The sequence below is a fragment of the Dreissena polymorpha genome, chromosome 4, assembly GCF_020536995.1.
Source record: "Dreissena polymorpha isolate Duluth1 chromosome 4, UMN_Dpol_1.0, whole genome shotgun sequence".
Lineage (NCBI taxonomy): Eukaryota > Metazoa > Mollusca > Bivalvia > Myida > Dreissenidae > Dreissena > Dreissena polymorpha.
In genome coordinates this window covers 48589337-48613451 of record NC_068358.1, presented here as the reverse complement: position 1 = coordinate 48613451, position 24115 = coordinate 48589337, and the positions used below count along the sequence as shown (strand labels likewise).

The 24115-nt window shown below is 36.4% G+C and overlaps 1 protein-coding gene across 2 annotated transcripts in view; it reads right to left on the bottom strand.

Annotated features, from left to right (window-relative positions):
• Positions 1–24115, bottom strand: part of LOC127878151 (solute carrier family 12 member 2-like) — a 116093-nt gene that overhangs the window by 31285 nt on the left and 60693 nt on the right. For both annotated transcript variants that reach the window (XM_052424596.1, XM_052424598.1), the window contains exons 7-15: positions 22747–22874; positions 21929–22225; positions 21606–21713; positions 19243–19366; positions 18799–18900; positions 17918–18073; positions 16832–16931; positions 1556–1667; positions 417–560 (exon numbers count right to left, since the gene is read on the bottom strand). In XM_052424596.1, the coding sequence (XP_052280556.1) occupies positions 417–560; positions 1556–1667; positions 16832–16931; positions 17918–18073; positions 18799–18900; positions 19243–19366; positions 21606–21713; positions 21929–22225; positions 22747–22874 (1271 nt within the window). The remainder of the gene's footprint in view (positions 1–416; positions 561–1555; positions 1668–16831; positions 16932–17917; positions 18074–18798; positions 18901–19242; positions 19367–21605; positions 21714–21928; positions 22226–22746; positions 22875–24115) is intronic.

Genomic DNA, 24115 nt, shown 5'->3' with positions numbered 1-24115 from the left:
TTGCAAACCATTTACATTGTATTTAGAATTAGAGAGAACAAATACAACTAATTTTAGGTAAAAAAAATGTTTTATTCATTTTATTTAGATTCATTTGATTACAAAGGCAGAAATCACTGTGTCAAAAAGAGATAATCCGATATCTGGATTTAAAATCAAAGGTCCGCATTCGACACAAATGGCCTTTTTTTATATAAGACCATTTTATTAAGAAACCACTTTTGGTTACTCCCTTGAGTGGTCTCTAAATACAAGATTGACTATATTACAATTTGCTGAAAGTGTGTGTTTTTCCACATAAGGCTATGTAATTGACGTTCTGAAAGTAAAATAGTCAATTTCCCCTCTAAATCGGAATTTCGTCTCCGTCCTGGGGACGTCCGGTTTAGAGGGGTTCCACTGTATTAATATTGTACCTGCATGAGTCCTCTTGCCCCTTGTCTGTAGTTGGTTGCTGTGGTAACAGAGTAGAAAGCCTTTATTTTGCGTTTGTTTAACCACCTGGTCACATATCCTTTCTGGTAGCGCCTGTACTGACGTAACGTTTCAGAATCAGCGCCCTGCAATGACAACAAACCTTAAACTCTAAAGCATAATATAAGCAGTCATGCAAAAATGTTTCTAATGACAGCTTAGCTCCAGACCACTGCACACATTTGCGCAGTTTGGTCTGGAGCTGTGCTTTTTGTGTTTTCCGCTATAACATCACACAAGGTTTCATGGTCTAAACAGCAGAAAGCACATTTTGTGCCCACACTGTTCATATTTGGGAAAGTGGAACATTGATCGGGATCTTATGGATCAGACTATTAAGGGTGTCACACTGCCTCAACATCCCTTACAATTCCGGCAAGTCATTTGAAAATCCTTCAATGCTGGACAAAGTTATTGCCAAATATAAACATAATATACACAGGTGCACATGTTCACACCAAAGACTTACTGACAGGATACACTTTATATGGCCTCACCCCACTCCCATCAATGAAAGTGGGGCAGTAAAAACGCTTAAGTTGTTTATTGTAATGTATAAAACATGTATGGACTACATTTAAAAACAAGCAATGTGTTTGTGAAACACTATGTCCCCATATATTTGACCTTGAAGGATGACCTTGACCTTTCACCACTCACAATGTGCAGCTCTATGAGATACACATGCATACCAAATATCAAGTTGCTATCTTCATTATTGCAAAAGTGTACATTAAATTAGCGATTTTGACCCATATATATTTGACCTTGAAGGATGACCTTGACCTTTCACCACTCAAAATGTGCAGCTCTATGAGATACACATGCATGTCAAATATGAACTTGCTATCTTCAATATTGCAAAAGTTATTGCAAATGTTAAAGTTTGCACAAACCAACCAACCAACCAACAAACCAACCAACAGACAGGGCAAAACAATATGTCCCCCACTATAGTGGTGGGGGACATAAACATTTCCAAATGGAAAGGCATAAATCAGCATCACTTCTGACTTAAAAATAAAAGCATCAACACTAAGGAAGCAAGAGTCGACATTCAGAAAAAAAGCTGCACACAAACCTCTATTATATGTCCGCATATCATCAAGCTGATTTTCTTAGTCAAGCTGTTCACAAAGTACACGAGTTCTGGTCGGTTGCAGGGGAATCCCGTAAGCACCAGGACCTGGGGCCTGCAGAAGAGAATTAAACTAACAAAATTACTCAATTTTTTGAAAATTAAGATACATTACATTTTTTCAAATTATAGGTGTCAGAAAATTAATAGACTGCATGACAAATGAATTGATACTTCTACTGTATCAATTGGTTTGCCAATTAAAGATGACTTTTAGCGTGTGCTTATTAAATAAAAAAAACAAAACAAGGGCTGTTTGTAAAACATGCATGCCCCCCATATGGGCTGTCCGTTGTAGTGGCAGCAATTGTGTAAATACGTTTTTTGTCACTGTGACCTTGACCTTTGACCTAGTGACCTGAAAATCAATATGGGTCATCTGCAAGTCATGATCAATGTACCTATGAAGTTTCATGATCCTAGGCGTAAGCGTTCTCGAGTTATCATCCGGAAACCATTTAACTATTTCGGGTCACCGTGACCTTGACCTTTGACCTAGTGACGTCAAAATCAATAGGGCTCATCTGCGAGTCATGATCAATCTACCCATGAAGTTTCATGATCCTAGGCGTACTGTGTTCTTGAGTTATCATCCGAAAACCATTTTACTATTTCGGTCACCGTGACCTTGACCTTTGACTTAATGACCTCAAAATCAATAGGGGTCATCTGCGAGTCATGATCAATCTACCTATGAAGTTTCATGATCCTAGGCGTATGCGTTCTTGAGTTATTATCCAAAAACAATTTTACTATTTTGGGTCACTGTGACCTTGACCTTTGACCTAGTGACCTCAAAATCAATAGGGGTCATCTGCGAGTCATGATCTATCTACCGATGGAGTTTCATGATCCTAGGTGTATGCGTTCTTGAATTATCATCCGGAAACCATTTTACTATTTCGGGTCACTGTGACCTTGACCTTTGACCTAGTGACCTGAAAATCAATAGGGGTCATCTGCGAGTCATGATCAATCTACCTATGAAGTTTCATGATCCTAGGCGTATGCGTTCTTGAATTATCATCCGGAAACCATTTTACTATTTCGGGTCACCGTGACCTTGACCTTTGACCTAGTGACCTCAAAATCAATAGGGGTCATCTGCGAGTCATGATCTATCTAACAATGAAGTTTCATGATCCTAGGCGTATGCGTTCTTGAGTTATCATCCGGAAACCATTTTACTATTCCAGGTCACTGTGACCTTGACCTTTGACCTAGTGACCTCAAAATCAATAGGGGTCATCTGCAAGCCATGATCAATCTACCTATGAAGTTTCATGATCCTAGGCGTATGCGTTCTTGAGATATCATCCAAAAACAATTTTACTATTTTGGGTCACCGTGACCTTGACCTTTGACCTAGTGACCTCAAAATCAATAGGGGTCATCTGCGAGTCATGATCTATCTAACGATGGAGTTTAATGATCCTAGGTGTATGCGTTCTTGAATTATCATCCGGAAACCATTTTACTATTTCGGGTCACTGTGACCTTGACCTTTGACCTAGTGACCTGAAAATCAATAGGGGTCATCTGCGAGCCATGATCAATCTACCTATGAAGTTTCATGATCCTAGGCATATGCGTTCTTGAATTATCATCCGGAAACCATTTTACTATTTCGGGTCACCGTGACCTTGACCTTTGACCTAGTGACCTCAAAATCAATAGGGGTCATCTGCGAGTCATGATCTATCTAACAATGAAGTTTCATGATCCTAGGCGTATGCGTTCTTGAGTTATCATCCGGAAACCATTTTACTATTCCAGGTCACCGTGACCTTGACCTTTGACCTAGTGACCCCAAAATCAATAGGGGTCATCTGCGAGTCATGATCAATCTACCTTTGAAGTTTCATGATCCTAGGCCCAAGCGTTCTTGAGTTATCATCCGGAAACCACCTGGTGGACGGACCGACAGACAGACCGACATGAGCAAAGCAATATACCCCCTCTTCTTCGAAGGGGGGCATAATTAGCATTATAAATGTTTACTGATATTTGCAATAAAATTGTACTTCATTTCATACTTATGACAGTGTTTAACAGCAAATTACACCAAGAATGTCAGTGATTTTTTTTGCTCAAAATTACAGCCGATTTTCGGTTGCTTCCCAATCATGAAAATCCACGTTTTTACCCAAAAATCTTACCAAAATTTCCCAAAAAGAAGCCCAATTTCCCCCACCCCAAAAATTTTATTTATTTTTTTTCTTAAAGAAAGAAGTCTTAGCTGTAGATCTCAACTTTATTTTTTAAACATCCTACAAAATATATAAATTTCATTTAGTCCTTTTATCATTCCTAAATTTGCAACTTTTATTGATTTAAAAAATCCCTATTTGACCAGACTACTTTTCTAGAAAACCCCTAAACATGCACTTAAAAACAATATCAATTCTGTTACTTATAATCCTATTTATAATGCTTAATTTTTCCCAATTTCAAGGTTTATCACGCTACAATTTTCCCCAATTTCAAGGTTTATCGCGCTAATTTTCCCAATTCAAATGGCACAGGCTGTAACAAATTAAAGCAAAAAAAAAATCACTGAATGTACTTTGTTAACTGAATCAAAAAAGCAGCATCTAAAATATTATTTGTCTGTAATTAATGAAATGAAACAGGTTAAGTATGACTTTATTGTTTGTTTTTGAATGTTGTCTTTAACACCTGCATACATTCATGCAACTTGTGTATTAATTTTTTCACAACTATCTTTTTGCAATGTAACAAAAAATAAACTAGAGCTCTGTCACTGAAGGACTTAAACTACCCATGCATCGTTTTGTCACAGGAATAGCATCCATGCCCATGGTCGCATATTGCAGAACAAGGTCTACCACTACGCTTGAAAAATGTTTCTTGCACATTTAAACTTCATGGTGGGTACATTTTTAAAGTTTCAACTTTGAAAAAGGGTCACCTAGAGATCATTTCATTTAAGTATGCGGTTCAGGAAAAGTTGTAAGAAGAAACAAAAGATCTGTTTGTCAGTCACACAATGCCCTCTACTGCGCTGCTTTGATTTAGTTTTTTTGTTTTTGACCTTTGACCTTGAAGGATGACCTTGACATTGAACTTTCACCACTCAAAATGTGCAGGTCCATGATATACACATGCATGCCAAATATCAAGTTACTATCATCAATATTGCAAAAGTTATGACAAAGGTTAAAGTTTTGTGACACATACAATGACAGACACATACAATGACAGACAGACAGGCCAAAAACAATATACCCCCAATCATTCCATCCGGAGGCATAAAAAGAACTCTTACATGGACTGATGGGAGTAAGGACAATACAGTACGTTTTAACTCTTAGTTTTCGGACACTCACAATTTTGGACATCCCCTTTTTTAGCCTAACAATTTTTCTGTGCCTCTAAATTTTTGAAACATAAGGTTTTCTCCATAATTAAAAACTCTAAATAATCTGGTGACCCTTTGATCATGTGTTTTTACAACCGGATTAAAGTCATAAAACCTGGCATATGAATGCCTGAGGGCAATCGAACATTACATTATAGGGGGGGGGGGGGGGGGGGGGGGTAACTGGTAATAAACGATGGCTTCTTCTAAAAGAAAGAGTGATCGACAAGATGTAAATTATTTCAAAACAGAGAAAAAAGAGTAGAGCACAATACAATTATTGCACATTGATTAATTGCTTTCATTCAATATAATAATTGACAAACATAACATACCTTTCTCAAAATTTTCGCACAAACAGTATTTTAAAACTATTTTTTGTGTCTAAAGTTTCAGACACAATTTTTATTTTTTATTTGTAAGTGTCTGAATTTTTTTTTCGTAATTACGTTATCCTAAAAGCTGGTTCATTTGAGCATACAAGTTATACATTATAATTTGCTGCACAGAATGGTCACAATGTACATCAAAGAAGAATATTTACCCTAAAAAATATTTGGGAAAAAGAAAATGCTTGACATTTGACACCACAAAAATGCATTTTACAAATTGTACACAAAGATACAAGTGTGAAGATGCTAAAGAGCATAACAAAGTCGAAGTGAATGATGTAGAAATGGTAATGTGCTTCATCAAGATATAAAAGAAACTTAAACATGCAGTAAAACAAATAGAACACAAAATACACTAAGGTAATAATACTTGTTTAAAGGGTTTTTCAAAAATTGGTCAAACAAGAGATGTGTTCGTCAGAAACACAATGCCCCCTATTGCGCCGCTTTGAATTAAAAAAATAATTTTTGACCTTGAAGGATGACCTTGACCTTGAACTTCCACCACTCAAAATGTGCAGCTTCATGAGAACGCTGCTTAGGTTGGGTTTTTTTACCTTTGACCTTGAAGGATGACCTTGACCTTGAACTTCCACCACTCAAAATGTGCAGCTTCATGAGAACGTCGCTTTGATTTTTTTTATAATATATTTGTTTTGACCTTTCACCTTCAAGGCTGACCTTGACCTTGAACTTCCACCACTCAAAATGTGCAGCTTAACGAGATACACATGCATGCCAAATATCAAGTTGCTATCTTCAATATTGAAAAAGTTATGGCCAATGTTAAAGTTTTCGGACGGACAGACGCCATATATTTGACATTTGACCTTGAAGGATGACCTTGACCTTCACCTTTCACCACTCAAAATGTTCAGCTCCATGAGATACACATGCATGCCAAATATCAAGTTGCTATCTTCTATAGTGAAAAAGTTATGGCCAATGTTAAAGTTTTTGGACAGACGGACAGATGCCATATATTTGACATTTGACCTTGAAGGATGACCTTGACCTTCACCTTTCACCACTCAAAATGCGCAGCTTCGTGAGATGCACATGCATGCCCAATATCAAGTAGCTTTCTTCAATATTGAAAAAGTTATGGCCAATGTTAAAGTTTTCGGACGGACAGACGCCATATATTTGACATTTGACCTTGAAGGATGACCTTGTTCTTCACCTTTCACCACTCAAAATGTTCAGCTCCATGAGATACACATGCATGCCAAATATCAAGTTGCTTTCTTCAATAGTGAAAAAGTTATGGCCAATGTTAAAGTTTTTGGACACACGGACAGACGCCATATATAAGACATTTGACCTTGAAGGATGACCTTGACCTTCACCTTTCACCACTCAAAATGTGCAGCTCCGTGAGATGCACATGCATGCCAAATATCAAGTTGCTATCTTCAATATTGAAAAAGTTATGGTCATTAAAGTTTTCGGACGGACCTACAGACTGACATACACACATACTGACATACTGACACACTGACGGACAGTTCAACTGCTATATGCCACCCTACCGGGGGCATAAAAACTTTTTCCCAACTTTTGGTCACATATTGAAAAAAAAAATGGATTAGGGAACAAAATAACACTATGTTAGTAGATTCATACTGGGCAATCATAAACAAGAGGGCCATGATGGCCCTGTATCGCTCCACTGTTTTTCTTTGCAAAAAAACGTGCAATGCGCATGGGTTGAAATGTACTCAAGCATGTGACTTTCTCTTTCTATCCCTCGTCCCACTGGGGGTTTAAAGTTGGAAGGGTGAGCATTTTTATATATGGAAAAAGTTACTAACGTGTTAACTAAACAGACTTAAAAGCCCGGGAATTGTTGCACAGGTCCTTTGCTTATAACGTAGGTACATTTTATCTCTCCAAAAGATATTGGCGTTCTTTCTATGTCACATATTTTTAGATGCTGAAGATCAAATCTACACATTTGATTTGAAACAGATTCACAAGACCCATAGGAATCAAAATGCCTTAACCCTTTACCAAACCACACTTTTTGGACTTTCCCAATTTGAAAGAAGTTGCAGACGTCAATTAAATTAAAATGGAATATGAAGGAAATGATCGTGTAGGGTAGAAATCATTGTGATAAAAGGAGAAATTGCTCATCAACCCACACATCCCAAAGACCAAAAGGCCTGAGAATATTATGATAATCTAAAGATTATTTCTTTATATTTATAAATGTATTTAATTAAGTAATACATTTGACTTCTAAGATCAATTCATAACTTATATTAAGAAAATTATAAAATGGTCAGAAATATATATGGATTGTTGAGCAATTTACAATCATATCCACAATTCATGAGTCACGATTCACAAATGGAACAATGAATCATTAGTTATTAAAAAGCAGCATATACGATAGTTAAGAACATTGCACTTCATTAATTTCAAAACCTTCTCTTGGATACAAAGTTTGAGCTTACCGTGCAGTATCATATATTGACTTTTCTTGAAATAATTATGTTCATGGAAGTTGTGTTTTTAAAATCAATAATATATTATTAAACTGGTTTAAACACTACAAAAAAGACATGAAATTAACATGTCATACAAAATATTTTCATCCGGATATATGGTCACTTTCGATATATTTAAATAAAACCCGACTTTTTTCAATTTGTAAGAAAAACATTCATAACACATGTTCTTACTTCAACGCCTTTGTAAGCAGTCACCATCTGACCTAAAATGGCACTAAATGACAGGGTTTTATCTCATGTTTTCAAGATGTTGATGTTGTTGTTGGTCACAGACAAACGGACGCAGTAATCTCCACTGGTAAACGTCACATGTTCAGTTTTGTGAGCCCCGGGGCCGGGTCAAATTTGAGCCCAGGGGAATAATTTGAACAAATTTGGTAGAGGACTATTAGACATCACTACATACCAAATTTAGTAGCCCTAGGCTCTATAATTAAGAACAAGAAGATTTTTAAAGTTTGCACACAATAAGCCTTATTTAAGCATATGTTAATTTTTGTGACCCCTGGGGCAAGGTCAAATTTGTTCCCAGGGGCATAATTTGAACAAACTAAGTGGAGAACTATTAGATGTCACTACCTACCGAATTTGGTAGAAATAGGCCCAATGGTTATGGACAAGAAGATTTTTATAGTTTGCACATAATGGGCCAAATATAAGCATATGTTCAATTTTGTGACCCCTGGGGAACGGTCAAATTTGATCCCAGGGGCTAAATTTGAACAAACTTGGTAGAGGACTATAAGATGTCATTACATACCAAATTTGGTAGCCCTATGCCATATGGTTATGGACAAGAAGATATTTTAAAGTTTGCACAAAATAGGCCTTATATAAGCAAATTTGTGATTTTTTGACCCCCCATGGCAGGGTCAAATTTGACCCCAGGGGCATAATTTGAACAAACTTTGTAGAGGACTATTAGATGTCACTACATACCAAATTTGGTAGCCCTAGGCCCAATGGTTATGGACGTAAAGATTTTTAAAGTTTTCACAAAATAGGCCTTATATAAGCCAATTTGCAATTTTTTGACCCCAGGGGCATAATTTGAACAAACTTGGTAGAGGACTATAAGATGTCACTACATACCAAATTTGGTAGCCCTTTGCCCAATAGTTATGGACAGTTAGATTTTTTAAGTTTTCACAAAATAGGCCTTATTTAAGCAAATGTTCAATTTTTTTACCCCCCGGGCAGGGTCAAATTTGACCCCAGGGGAATAATTTGAACAAACTTGGTAGAGGACTATAAGAAGTCACTACATAGCAAATTAGGTAGCCCTAGGACCAATGGTAATGGACAAGAAGATTTTTAAAGTTTGCACAAAATAGGCCTTATATAAGCAAATTTTCAATTTTTTAACCCCCCGGGGCAGGGTCAAATTTGACCCCAGGGGCATTATTTGAACAAACTTGGTAGAGGACTATAAGATGTCACTACATAGCAAATTTGGTAGCCCTAGACCCAATGGTTATGAACAAGAAGATTTTTAAAGTTTGCACAAAATAGGCCTTATATAAGCAAATTTTCAATTTTTTTACCCCCCGGGGCAGGGTCAAATTTGACCCAAGGGGCATAATTTGAACAAACTTGGTAGAGGACTATAAGATGTCACTACATAGCAAATTTGGTAGCCCTAGGCCCAATGGTTATGGACAAGAAGATTTTTAAAGTTTGCACAAAATAGGCCTTATATAAGCAAATTTTCAATTTTTTAACCCCCCGGGGCAGGGTCAAATTTGACCCCAGGGGCATTATTTGAACAAACTTGGTAGAGGACTATAGGATGTCACTACATAGCAAATTTGGTAGCCCTAGACCCAATGGTTATGGACAAGAAGATTTTTAAAGTTCGCACAAAATAGGCCTTATATAAGCAAATTTTCAATTTGTTAACCCCCCGGGGCAGGGTCAAATTTGACCCCAGGGGCATAATTTGAACAAACTTGGTAGAGGACTATAAGATGTCACTACATAGCAAATTTGGTAGCCCTAGGCCCAATGGTTATGGACAAGAAGATTTTTAAAGTTTGCACAAAATAGGCCTTATATAAGCAAATTTTCAATTTTTTAACCCCCCGGGGCAGGGTCAAATTTGACCCCAGGGGCATAATTTGAACAAACTTGGTAGAGGACTATAAGATGTCACTACATACTAAATTTAGTAGCCCTACGCCCAATGGTTATGGACAAGAAGATTTTTTTAAAGTTTGCACAAAATAGGCCTTATATAAGCAAATTTTCAATTTTTTGACCCCCCGGGGCAGGGTCAAATTTGACCCCAGGGGCATAATTTGAACAAACTTGGTAGAGGACTATAAGATGTCACTACATACTAAATTTGGTAGCCCTAGGCCCAATGGTTATGGACAAGAAGATTTTTAAAGTTTGCACAAAATAGGCCTTATATAAGCAAATTTTCAATTTTTTGACCCCCCGGGGCAGGGTCAAATTTAACCCCAGGGGAATAATTTGAACAAACTTGGTAGAGGACTATAAGATGTCACTACATAGCAAATTTGGTAGCCCTAGGCCCAATGGTTATGGACAAGAAGATTTTTAAAGTTTGCACAAAATAGGCCTTTTATAAGCAAATTTTCAATTTTTTGACCCCCTGGGGCAGGGTCAAATTTGACCCCAGGGGCATAATTTGAACAAACTTGGTAGAGGACTATAAGATGTCACTACATACTAAATTTGGTAGCCCTACGCCCAATGGTTATGGACAAGAAGATTTTTAAAGTTTGCACAAAATAGGCCTTATATAAGCAAATTTTCAATTTTTTGACCCCCGGGGCGGGGTCAAATTTGACCCCAGGGGCATAATTTGAACAAACTTGGTAGAGGACTATTAGATGTCACTACATAGCAAATTTGGTAGCCCTAGGCCCAATGGTTATGGAAAAGAAGATTTTTAAAGTTTGCACAAAATAGGCCTTATATAAGCAAATTTTCAATTTTTTTACCCCCCGGGGCAGGGTCAAATTTGACCCCAGGGGCATAATTTGAACGAACTTGGTAGAGGACTATAAGATGTCACTACATACTAAATTTGGTAGCCCTAGGCCCAATGGTTATGGACAAGAAGATTTTTAAAGTTTGCACAAAATAGGCCTTACATAAGCAAATTTTCAATTTTTTGACCCCCTGGGGCAGGGTCAAATTTGACCCCAGGGGCATAATTTGAACAAATTTGAAAGAGTTTCACCACATGAACATTCCTGAGAAATTTCATCAGAATTGGACCAGTAGTTTAGGAGAAGAAGATGTTTAAAGAAAAAGTTAACGCACGCACGCACGGACGGACACAGGACCATGACATAAGCCCCGCTGGCCTTTGGCCAGTGGAGCTAACAAAAAATGATTTATTATTATTATAATGCGCTCCAAACATGAACCTATAGAATAATTTGGAAAGTTCCTGTTGTTTCTGTAATATTTTGTGACAATATGTGTATTGCTCATATAAAATGAAATGCATACTGATTTTTAAAAGCCCAAAAAGCTGAGTGGTTAAGGCCATAGCCTAACAATCAAAAGGTCAGTGGTTTGTGACCAGAAAAGGTTCACTTTTTCCTTCTTTTTTTCTTGGAATTCTGTTCTTAAATGATACTGGAGCTTTTCAGTACCAATGTTGAAAATAATCAATTCAAAGCATTTAATGACGACCTTATAAAAATGACAATATCTGTGAACAAGTCCCTCTAAAATCTGCCTTTTGTTGGCCGGTGTTGCAATTATTCACTATGACAAGCTGACATTTGTTATGTTATGAAATTAAAATAGCAGCACAAGGACTACCCAGGAAAAACTTGTGTTAATTTTTAATGAGAAAGGTCAAGAACTTGAAAATATGTCAAACGCACCAAACCTTCAAACCTTAATCAAAATTGTTAACACCAGAGTATCATCCGCCAACCTGCAAACAACCCCCCCCCCCCCCACTGTGTATGTATATCTATGTATATCTTTAAAAGAGATAATAATTTTTCATTGAAAACATCACCCTAATTTGTTTTTATCTTAGTCAAACTTAAATCACGAGGCATTGATCACGTTTTGCATGCGTCAAAAACACCAATTTATTCCATAGAAAATTAACAATATGCCAAAATAATATTCTAATATACTAAAAAAGAAATGTTCAGTGACCATACCACTGCCAAAAGGTCATCAAGTTTCCTGCAAATTACAGTTAACATCACGTTTAGAGCTACACTGTGAAAAACATTACAGGAGGGGTTTGATCAGCATTAGAAAATGAACTGGAGATTTGTAACAGACAAAAAAGCAGTCCCCTAAAGGTTTGATGTTGCAGTAAGAATGGTAACTCCATTGGGACTCAATTGATTATCAAATTAATAGAAATTACTTTACTGGTAAATCAAATGAGAACTTGTTTTTATAATAGAAATATCAAGTTAAATACAATCTTAGTTTATATGTAATATAAAACAAGGGCTGTTTGTAAAACATGCATGCCCCCCATATGGGCTGTCAGTTTTAGTGGCAGCCATTGACCTAGTGACCTGAAAATCAATAGGGGTCATCTGCCAGTCATGATCAATTTACCTATGAAGTTTCATGATCCTAGGCATAATTATTCTTGAGTTATCATCCGGAAACCATTTTACTATTTAGAGTCACTGTGACCTTGACCTTTGACCTGGTGACCTGAAAATCAATAGGGATTATCTGCCAGTCATGATCAATGTACCTATGAAGTTTCATGATCCTAGGCCTAAGCAATCTTGAGTTATCATCCGGAAACCATTTTACTATTTGGAGTCACTGTGACCTTGACCTTTGACCTAGTGACCTAAATATCAATAGGGGTCATCTGCCAGTAATGATCAATGTACCTATGAAGTTTCATGATCCTAGGCCTAAGCGTTCTTGAGTTATCATCTGGTGGATGGACCGACCGACAGACCGACCGACATGTGCAAAACAATATACCCCCTCTTCTTCGAAGGGGGGCATAATAAAACGAGCCTTATATACAAAAGTACTAACAGAATAGACATTTCGAAAGGTAGCTATTTATGATGATACATTAACAAGCAATTCGTTGAATTGATATAATTGTTAAAGAATGGGTGCACTTTCCAAGCCTGCAACAGGAAACTCTGTGCACACCCACCTATAGAATCATTCATTCATACACTTATTTAAAGGTTTAATGAAACCTACAAAAGCAGTTCTAAACTAGAGCTCCACTTAAGAAAATCTAAAATGAAGACTTTCTTGAAGTAACCAAGGGTGCTATTAAAGGTGGTGTTATTAAAAGATGGTGAGTAATGGTTGTGCCTCATTCAGCTTTTCATGTATACACTTGCCACCAAGTTTTAATATAATCTACCAAAAACCAAAGTGATAACTCTGTTGCTTTTAAATAAAATGTGCAATGAAATGTGTGTGACCTTGGTCATAGGTACATGGGAGTGCATTACTGCCTGATAATGATGAACAATAACATTTGGGTGTTTGAAGTCCTTTGATGTATGGTACAATAAGGCATATTTTATGCGTTTTGCATGTGACTCAGGCTAAGATGATTGCCTGCCGTAAGTTTCATGGCTACAATGTGTTTTTTAAAATAAATCTCATGACAGGAAAAATCTTTTATAAAGAGGGTATTTTCATGTTAAACAGGCCATACCTCAAGTATAGTCAGATGAATTTCATATGCATCATCCTTATATAAAGAAAAAAATAAATATAAATAAATTAATAAATATATAAAAAATAATAATAATAAATAAATATATATATAAATATATATATACAGGGTTGTCATTATTAACCGATTGCCAATCGAATTAATCAGTTAAATCGCCAGAAAATCGGTTGTTTTTCCCGAATCTTTAAAATTGCATCATGCAAACCGACATTAATTGACGAGGAATAACCGTACTATAGTAGAGCGACGCCCGGTCATTCAGTCAGTCCATTAACTCCGCCTAAGAGCTACTGTTTTCAATGAATTTCTCAGCGAGTGGCCAATATTGATTTTTCCAGCTGTCAATCAAATTCTTCTTAGTAAGCACGTCAACCAATCAGCGCTCAGGCAGACGAATACACGTCGACCCCACGTGAAATTGTATTAAATAGCTGTACATTTCACAGATTATTACTGTCCTTATCTCAATGAATGTTGCACTGTAGAGCGTAATTAACTAGTTTTTTTAGTTAGAGAAAAGGTTTCCACATATTAAACAAGATGTGTTTGTGAAACACAATGTCCCCCTATATGACGTTTGACCTTGAAGGATGACCTTGACCCTTCACCACTTAAAATGTGCAGCTCTATGAGATACACATGCATTTCAAATATAAAATTGCTAGCTTCAATATTGCAGTAGTGACATTACATGAGCAATTTTGACCCATATATTTGACCTTAAAGGATGACCTTGACCTTTCACCACTCAAAATGTGCAGCTCCATGAGATACACAGGCCTGCCAAATATCAAGTTGCTATCTTCAATATTGCAAAAGTATTCATAAAATAAGCGATTTGGGCCACATATATTTAACCTCTGACCTTGAAGGATGACCTTGACCTTTCACCACTCAAAATGTGCAACTCCATGAGATACACATGCATGCCAAATATCAAGTTGCTATCTTTAATATTTCAAAAGTATTCATAAATGAGCGATTTTGGCCACATATATTTCACCTCTGACCTTGAAGGATGACCTTGACCATTCACCACTCAAAATGTGCAGCTCCATGAGATACACATGCATGCCAAATATCAAGTTGCTATATTCAATATAGCAAAAGTTATTGCAAAATGTTAAAGTTGGCGCAAAAGACCAACCAACCAACAGACCAACCAACCAACAGACAGGGCAAAAACAATATGTCCCCCACTACTTTTGTGGGGGACATAAAAATTCTCTTCGATTTTCTACCAAAATAAAAGATATTAGCAACCTCTGCGCTACGAAGTTGTTATTCAGCATCTAAATATTAAAGTCCATGCTTTCCCCGAGGAAGAATGACGTGATGTTATACATGAAGTCTAACATTTGGCATGATTTTCATCTGTACATGAAAAACACAAGAAATGTGTCCTGTTGCTAGAATTTTCTTAATTTTCCATGAATAATGAAATCTGAAAATGATTTCGGATAACACATTTAATTATACGCATTTGAAAATACTTCAATAAAATAATGCATTTTATTATACAAATGGTCATAACACATAATGTAATAAGAAGGTAAATAACTTGTTTTGAGATTGCCAAACTATGCATACATGTAGGTCTACATGCATGAATGACCTGACAAGTTATATCACGATTCGGAATGAAAAGTACTAGGTAAAATTTAAAGAAAGGCTCGTTTTTATTCTCAGAAATTCACTTTCACTTTCGCAAACTTTTTTCTGAAAGAAGGTACCGTACATGTAACAGTTTAGATTGAGTGGTTGATTTGTCGTAATTACTAAATATAAACGGTTCTCAATGCTCTCAAATCGCCTCACGTGATTCAGGCATGTTCAATGGGAATTCCCCAATCCCACAATTCAATTTGTATATGCACTTGCGTTGAATGGCGGACGACATTCATCGTCAAAATTGGGCGAAATTTGGTTTTGAAAAAAATAATTGTAATAATACTGGATTATTGGGTAATGGATAGAATTGGAACATGCAAAGATAATACGTTTTTAAATTGTACAGTGTACTAAAAATGTGAAAATCTTAAAATGTTCTATTCTTTTTAGACCTCATTTTAACTTTTTATGCTCTGAGAATAGCAGTATTTTGTCCCTAAAACGTCTAGAATTCGTTTTCGGTTGGGGGGCTTCACCCACCTGACCTCCCTACCAGGGCCTTGCCCTGGACCTACCCCCAGCCGAATTGGTTACTTTTCCAAAATAATCCTTTGTTTACAGTCATAATGACAACCCTGATATATATATATAAGAACCTCCCAGATGTGGCTCCAGACACAAAATAATGCTCATTTTCTTGTAAAAAGGGAAACAGCTCCTTTATATGCAAATGGATTGCAACAGCATTTAATGTTTATCATACTCTTATCTATACATTCATTCTTACCAAGTTTTAATGAAATTGACACAAGAAGTTCGGAGATAAAAAAGTGTTCTGAACGGAGGGAATTATGGAAGGACAAGGTAAAAACTATATACCGCCACCTATGGCAGGGGATAACAAACTAGAACATAAACTTAAGACAACATTTTTTTGCTCGACCCAGAAATCAATAGAAGAAATATTGTGGATTACTGGACAAAAAAGTGACTTGAAGAGTGCTCAAAAGGTTTCAATAGAGAAGTATAAGGAATACTTCCCAACACCTGGCGGTGATGTTTTTAAACACACCAGAACATTTTTCCAACTTGGCTGAGATATAATTAAGACAAATGTCTTAGGAAGTTCCAAAAAGAATAGGCCAAAACTGTTCCAAAGCGTCAATTAACAAGGTTTCATTATAGCCATAAAAGGCAAACTGCCCACTCTCTTTACCAAATACGATGCACAACCAAAAATATTATCACAAAGGCTTACAATTAGCCAAGTAGCACAGGTGAGATCAAATGAAAAAAAAGTTAGGCTACTAATTTACATTTCTTAGCGCCAAACTAGCTTCTTTATGTTTTAATTTTAAAATCCACTTAACAATGGTATAAAGTATTTTCTATTCGGTGACCGCGAAGTTCCGTTCTGTACCATTGTCTTATGTTAATCTCCTATTTGTTGTACCAGAAGTTCTGAACTATGGTATAACATTCATTTCCTATTTGCCATACCTGAAGTTCTCAACTATGGTTGAAAGTTTTTCATATTTGCCATAACGAAAATTCTCAACTATGGTCGAAAGTTTCTCCTACTTGCAAGTTCTTACCTATAGTATAGAACTCATGCCCAATTTGCCATACCTGAAGTTTTTGATGTGGTCCTCTAAGTGGGCCAGTTTCAGAGTAGACAACAGCGCGCTTCTGTACACATGGGCCTGTGTAGACGAACCCCAGTTCACGTCTGCTCATCAACATAGAAAAACAAGTCAGTGTTATAGCACACATATAGGTATCACCATAAAACTAAGTTACTTGGAGTTCAATAAGTTGACTGTTACTCATTCCATTGTCTTTATATAAGCTGTGTTTATCCATGTTCTTTTCTTAAAAACTCAAATTTGAAAACCGACTCCAACGTAATATTCTTTTCTACATAATTAACCTTGAAGTATTAGACATGTGACCTGTTAGCCTCATCAAAATATGATACCCTGGAAGTATAATTAAAGAATGAATTAATAAGTTTTATAGAACAAAAATAAATATTGGTTAAGTATTCAGAAAACTCCTGAAGGAAATTAGAATTCTATTGAAAAGCAAGAGATGTGTTTGTCAGAAACACAATGCCCCCTTCTGCGCTGCTTTGAAGCCATATCTTTGACCTTTGACCTTGAAGGATGACCTTGACCTTTCATTACTCAAAATGTGCAGCTCCATGAGAAACATATGCATGCCAAACATCAAGTTGCTATCTGAAGTGACATAGAAGTTATGAGCATTTTTCAATTTTAAATACGAAACCTAACTGCAAAGTGTGACGGAAAGACAGACAGACGGATGGATGGTCCGATCACTATATGCCCTCCTTCGGGGGCATAAAAAGAAGAAATGAACTGAAAATCAGACAGGGATCAATATTAGCATCTGCTGTAGTCAAATCATCAGCAGATGGCAGACAAGCTTAAAGCAGCACATCATAAGGCATAGACACAAATCTTATTGCATCTCAGCCTAACAACTTGGGGAAAGAACCACTATCACTATTTTGCTAAATGTAGGGTTTTATTACGGACTTCGTGACAGTGAGTACCTAGCTGGAGCAAGACTTATAGGTGAAACAGATATAGCAGATGCCTGAGTTAAGGACATTTAGGAATATAAGGCTTTCTGAAGACAGGCCCTTGCCCCTTGGAAATCAAAACATGAACATCTACTAAAAGCCCTTACCTGGTTTTCTGTAGCGTATGAACAAAAAGATGACTGCTGCAATGGCAAACGTGATGAGAGCAGTCCACCAGTTGATGATGAACATGACAGTGATGCAGAGCAAGGCACCAACAAGACTCAGCCACATGTTGTAGAACTTGAACGAGGGTCGCCAACCTGGGGGTACACACAACACAGGTACTAAAGGCAACAGCTCCACAAACTCACAACATGAAAATTATTTGGGCCTTGCTTGGTGAAAAGGGGGTTTAATGCATGTGCGTAAAGTGTTGTCTTAGATAAGCCTGTGCTAATGCTTTTATGATATTTTTCTTTAAACATTACAGAAATCCAGTTTAGGCGGAAAGTGATCATCCCTGATTATCTGGGGCGACGCTTTACATTCATGCATTAACCCCCTTTTCCCAGAGCACAGCCCATTTGTTTTGTTTATTTGAAATTTTTGCCATATTTGCAATTATTATCACCAACAACATAACCACCACACCACTCACATCATAATCACCATAATAATCATTATACAAATTATAGGCTTTACACTGCCTTGTTTGCACTTCAATCCTTTTAAGTTTAGCTTAAAGAGTTGATTTGTACAATGGAGTGGAACTGTTTCAATAATTCTGGGAGAGAACCCCTAATGAACATTTGTGTAAAAGTACTCACAAATTTAATCATATGGTTAGATTTTTTTTCTCTTAAGACATATTTATATTTTTGGCTAAAGACACCACGTTGTGAAGCAAAGCAGAACCCTATTCACATGCATTTAAGACGACCATCCAAGGGACATTATTTGTCTGTTATTTATCTGGTAGTTGAGGATGAAAAATGTTGCTTATTAAAATTAACTGTCTTTTGAATAGCAACATGTATGTTTATACCTGGGGACTTTGCTAGAGAGTTGTCAAAACAGGCATAGTTGACCAACATGTAGGACATCAGGAAAAAGTTGGAAATAATTGGGGCTATGGAATTGAGGTCACCTGAAATATAACAATAATAATAATAAAAAGTGCAAGTACAAAACATCACCAGTGGTGTACACAATAAAATATATAAGGCACTGTCTATTAATGCAAAATTTCTTATTTCTGACATACGGCAACTCTGTTTTTATTTTCCTATGTTTTATGTTAGTGCCCTAAAATAACTTAAAATGTGATAAACAATAATCTTAAAAAATAACATAAGGACAAGAATTATTTGTACAAATAACTTTATAATTATTTTAAATGACAAGTGAACAATAACAAAGTTAATCAAAGAAGAAATAGCCATTAAAGAAGTCATTCAATTTCAATTCAAATATCTTGATAAAGCCTTACCAATAAGAATGAAGCCAACACCAATAATGTACGCTAGCACATACGCCCTCCTGGGGTTTTCACTTGGGCCATAACCTTTGGCAAAGAATGTGACCCTTGGGAACAGCTTATCTTTACACACAGCCTGAAAAGCAGAAATCATCACATATGTCTCAATATCATAATGCAATCACCACTATAATATATTAATGTTATAATTATATGCAGATATTTTAAATAATTGTTATAAACAAATAATGAAATTTCTTTAATTTTTGTAAACCCTGTGTATTGGCGAGTTATTTCTATTTGACCACTGGCGTTTCTGTCAAAAAGCCCAAAGAAGACTTAATCATCTTTATAGTTAATAAAAGGAAAAGGAGTGCACAAATTTTCTCGCACATATGCTGAAAATGTGCCTGATTTGTTAAACAAGAGGGCCAGAGGCCAACGGTGACTCACCTGACACTTCAGGCAAATGAACTGCTCTCAACAACTTTTGCAATGTTTCTGGACAATATTGGACAATTAATGTGACTGCTAGAGTCTTAACAAGGTTTTACAATAGCCCTATAAGAACCATTTTCGAACTTGTCCAAGATATCATTGGGACAAATCTTTTGACCAAGTTTAAACCAGATCAGACAATAATTGTGGCCTCTAGAGTTTTTATAAGCCAAATGTTGACAACGCAGGACAGACGATGCACGGAAGACAAAAGGTGACCACAAAAGCTTACTATGAGCATGCTCAGGTGACCTCAAAATAGCATGAATCGTACGGTCTAGAATATACACTAACACTGCCTAGGTATTATCAAGATAAACATAGGAAAAACAAGAGATGTGTTCGTCAGAAACACAATGCCCCCTATTGCGCCGCTTTGAAATTATTTTATTTTTTGACCTTTGACCTTGAAGGATGACCTTGACCTTGAACTTCCACCACTTAAAATGTGCAGCTTCATGAGAACGCCGCTTTGATTTTTTATTTTTTTCCCTGACCTTTGACCTTGAAGGATGACCTTGACCTTGAACTTCCACCACTCAAAATGTGCAGCTTCATGAGATACACATGCATGCCAAATATCAAGTTGCTATCTTCAATATTGAAAAAGTTATGGCCAATGTTAAAGTTTTCGGATGGACAGACGCCATATATTTGACATTTGACCTTGAAGGATGACCTTGACCTTCATCTTTCACCACTCAAAATTTTCAGCTCCATGAGATACACATGCATGCCAAATATCAAGTTGCTATCTTCAATAGTGAAAAAGTTATGGCCAATGTTAAAGTTTTTGGACGGACGGACAGACGCCATATATTAGACATTTGACCTTGAAGGATGACCTTGACCTTTCACCACTCAAAATGTGCAGCTCCGTGAGATGCACATGCAAGCCAAATATCAAGTTGCTATCTTCAATATTGAAAAAGTTATGGCCAATGTTAAAGTTTTCGGACGGACAGACTCCATATATTTGACATTTGACTTTGAAGGATGTCCTTGACCTTCACCTTTCACCACTCAAAATGTTCAGCTCCATGAGATACACATGCATGCCAAATATCAAGTTGCTATCTTCAATAGTGAAAAAGTTATGACCAATGTTAAAGTTTTTGGACGGACGGACAGACGCCATATATTAGACATTTGACCTTGAAGGATGACCTTGACCTTCACTATTCACCACTCAAAATGTGCAGCTCCGTAAGATGCACATGCATGCCAAATATCAAGTTGCTATCTTCAATATTGAAAAAGTTATGGCCATTAAAGTTTTCGGACGGACGGACAGACTGATATACTGACATACACACATACTGACTGACGGACAGTTCAACTGCTATATGCCACCCTACCGGGGGCATAAAAAGATTTATCAAGACTAAGACATACATTTTTGACATATTGGAAACAAAATGTTTTTAAAATTTGACCAGGTGACCTAGTTTTGAATGCAATAGACCTAATTCTAAATATTGTATCGATAAACATTCTAACCAAGTTTCATCAGGATTGAGTAATAAATACAGCACCTTAAGCGATAACAATGTTTTTATAAAATTTGAGATGGCAACCTTATTTTTGGACACAAGTGATCCAGATTCAAACTGGGCCTAGATATTTTAAATGTTTTGAGCATGTTTCATCAAGATTGGATGTCCATCTTGTGGGATAACAAGGTAAAAGTTGACCACACACAACACACTCCCATCAACACTGTACCGCGGTAACCACATAAGCTCAACAGGAGCACTTTGTGCGCAGGTGATGAGCTAAAAAGATCATTTGTCATATTCCAATGAAATATAACACAAAAAAGATCAATTGAAACAATGATAAGACTACATATGTACAAGTCAGAAACTGAATCCTACCTGAAAAACCTTTGGGGCAGAAACGAGACTCGCTAGTGCTGATGAGAGAGTTGCAGAGAATATCCCCGCAGTTATCAAAGGGCCAAATCCTGATATCACCTCCATTATCTAGGAATACAGGAACTTTTATCAAATACTATTATCTTTTTATTTTCATTTTACAGTTACATTATGACGAATGTTTAAAATGAACATCTTGAAAGAAGTATAATATATTTTAAATTACTCAGATCTTAATAAAAGTAAACAAAAATCACTCAATTGAACTCTAACAAAGATAAATTTGACTTTGAGAAAGGCCACTGTTGTGTTAATATTTTTACCTGATAATCATGCAACAGACCAAAACGACAGACACCATTCTTGGCAAGTGAACAGTTTCCAACGTTTTCAAATGTGTTTGAAAGAACAACGGTTGGCAAAGTAGTTGTAGTAAGGAGTGTAGAATTCTCCACAGTGTTGTTAAGCACATCAAGACCACCCAGTGATGCCACAGTAACTAAGGAGCCGGTGGACTCGCGCAGGCTGGTAGCCCCTAGCAACCAGATGATAAACAGGTATGAGAATGATGTGCATGCGATGGCAAGAAGTGTCCCCTTTGGAATGTCTTTCTGAGGGTGCTGAAAATGTAAGAAACAAAAAAACTGTTTAAGTCTACTTACAAGAAATATCGAATATAAATCTGAGAAGCGAAAGTGTATCATGTAAATGGTGGGGTTTGTAAATTGCAGTTCAGTGTATTTTGCAAATACATTTTTATAACAAGATATCAATTGCAAATATAAAATGAATATGGTTTGATTGAACTACACTGTGTATTAGATGATGTGTATACAGTTAAATCCTTATGCAAATTGTGCTTTATTATGGGTTTTACTTTACACAGTTTACAGATATGGCATTTAGAAGCAATTTCAAGGTTAAGATATTAACTATTTTTATGCTAACTTTAAAAACATTTAGATGAACCTTAAGCATGTATGTTTATACTTGTTTACATTTCCTGCAAACTGGTAATAAGATGGTTTATAAATTCCCCTTCATTCGGCTTCTCATGATTTTTTTCCCAATACAAAGGACATGCCATTTCCAACAAGGAGGAAAACAACAACACCTGAATTCATTACAAATTGTGGCTTACTTTTAAGTCTCCTGAGATATTGGCCCCTGCAAGGATGCCCGTAGCGGCCGGAAAGAAGATGGACAAGACAGAGAAGAAGCCCTGGCCATCGCGGAAATCTGGCTTCATGTTCGACACGAACACATCTCCTGGAATAGGACGTACATATTAAATTAAATTACCACATTCTTCAGTATTTAGTGGATACTACAAGCATGATTATCATCATACTTAATCTACATTATTAACATAATCATCACTATAAGCACGGTCATCATCATAGTCATCATTACAATTAGCACAATCATTCTCATCTTTTTCTCGTGAACACCTTTGGGATTTAAAAGACATTACTTGTATGTTTACAACCGTTATAAACAAACAACAAGCACATTATTATATAGTACAGTTTTACAACAATAGAAAAGAACAATATCGCATCATATTTACACTGAAATAATTAGAATATCACTGACTTTGGATGTATGAATACTCTGGATAATCAAAGACCTATAGATAACACAGATTGGAAACTTCGCGCCTTATCGGGCTATCTCTCGGCGGGGTCACGTGGTCGAGAAACTGATAAGAACACTTGGGATCAGCAGACGATTTATTCCATGAATCAATCGGAGTAGTCCGGAGATAGCCGGTGTATCACGATTGCGATAAGATAGCGACGCGTCAGTAGCAACGGCTACGATTATCGAGAAAAGTTATGCGACAATGTAGAAAGGCGGCTGTAACTTGGTAAATAATGATCCGATTTTCATAAAATTAAGTTTCATAGAAACATGAGTAATTATGTTTTTATAAAATCTCGATTTTATTTACCTACAATAAGAATTCATAATGCCGCGATCATTGAAGCAATTGCGCTAAGAACTTCCAAATCGCGGCGAGAATGCTGTTGAATAGTTTATTTGAAAGGCTTTTGCTGATAAAATATTCTTGTATAATTTGGTATTTCAGACAGTTAAAACCTTATAAAATATTATTATTTCAAAAAGGATAGATATATGTGGACACATAGATCTAGGTCTCTGATTAAAACAAAATTACAGTATAATAAATGCTATGATCGTTCGATCCAAAAACGGTTTCAGTTCGACTTATTTCAATATTGATTGTGTAGATTTTTTTCAATTGTTTAATTCTCTTTTTATTGAGATTTAATTCATGAGTTATAGGTTATTAAAGTTTTGTTTGTAATCCAGTTTTTTTCTTTTGGTAATTAAATTAAGCTTTCAGTATCGTGGGCTAGGATTTCGCGAAAAGAAAAAAACAAAAACATTTCACGCGCGTGTTAATCGTCGGATCAATTAGCGAACTGAAGATGCTTTGTGTGTTTTTTCTTTACTCTTGAGAATTAATTAAAGGAAGGAATTCT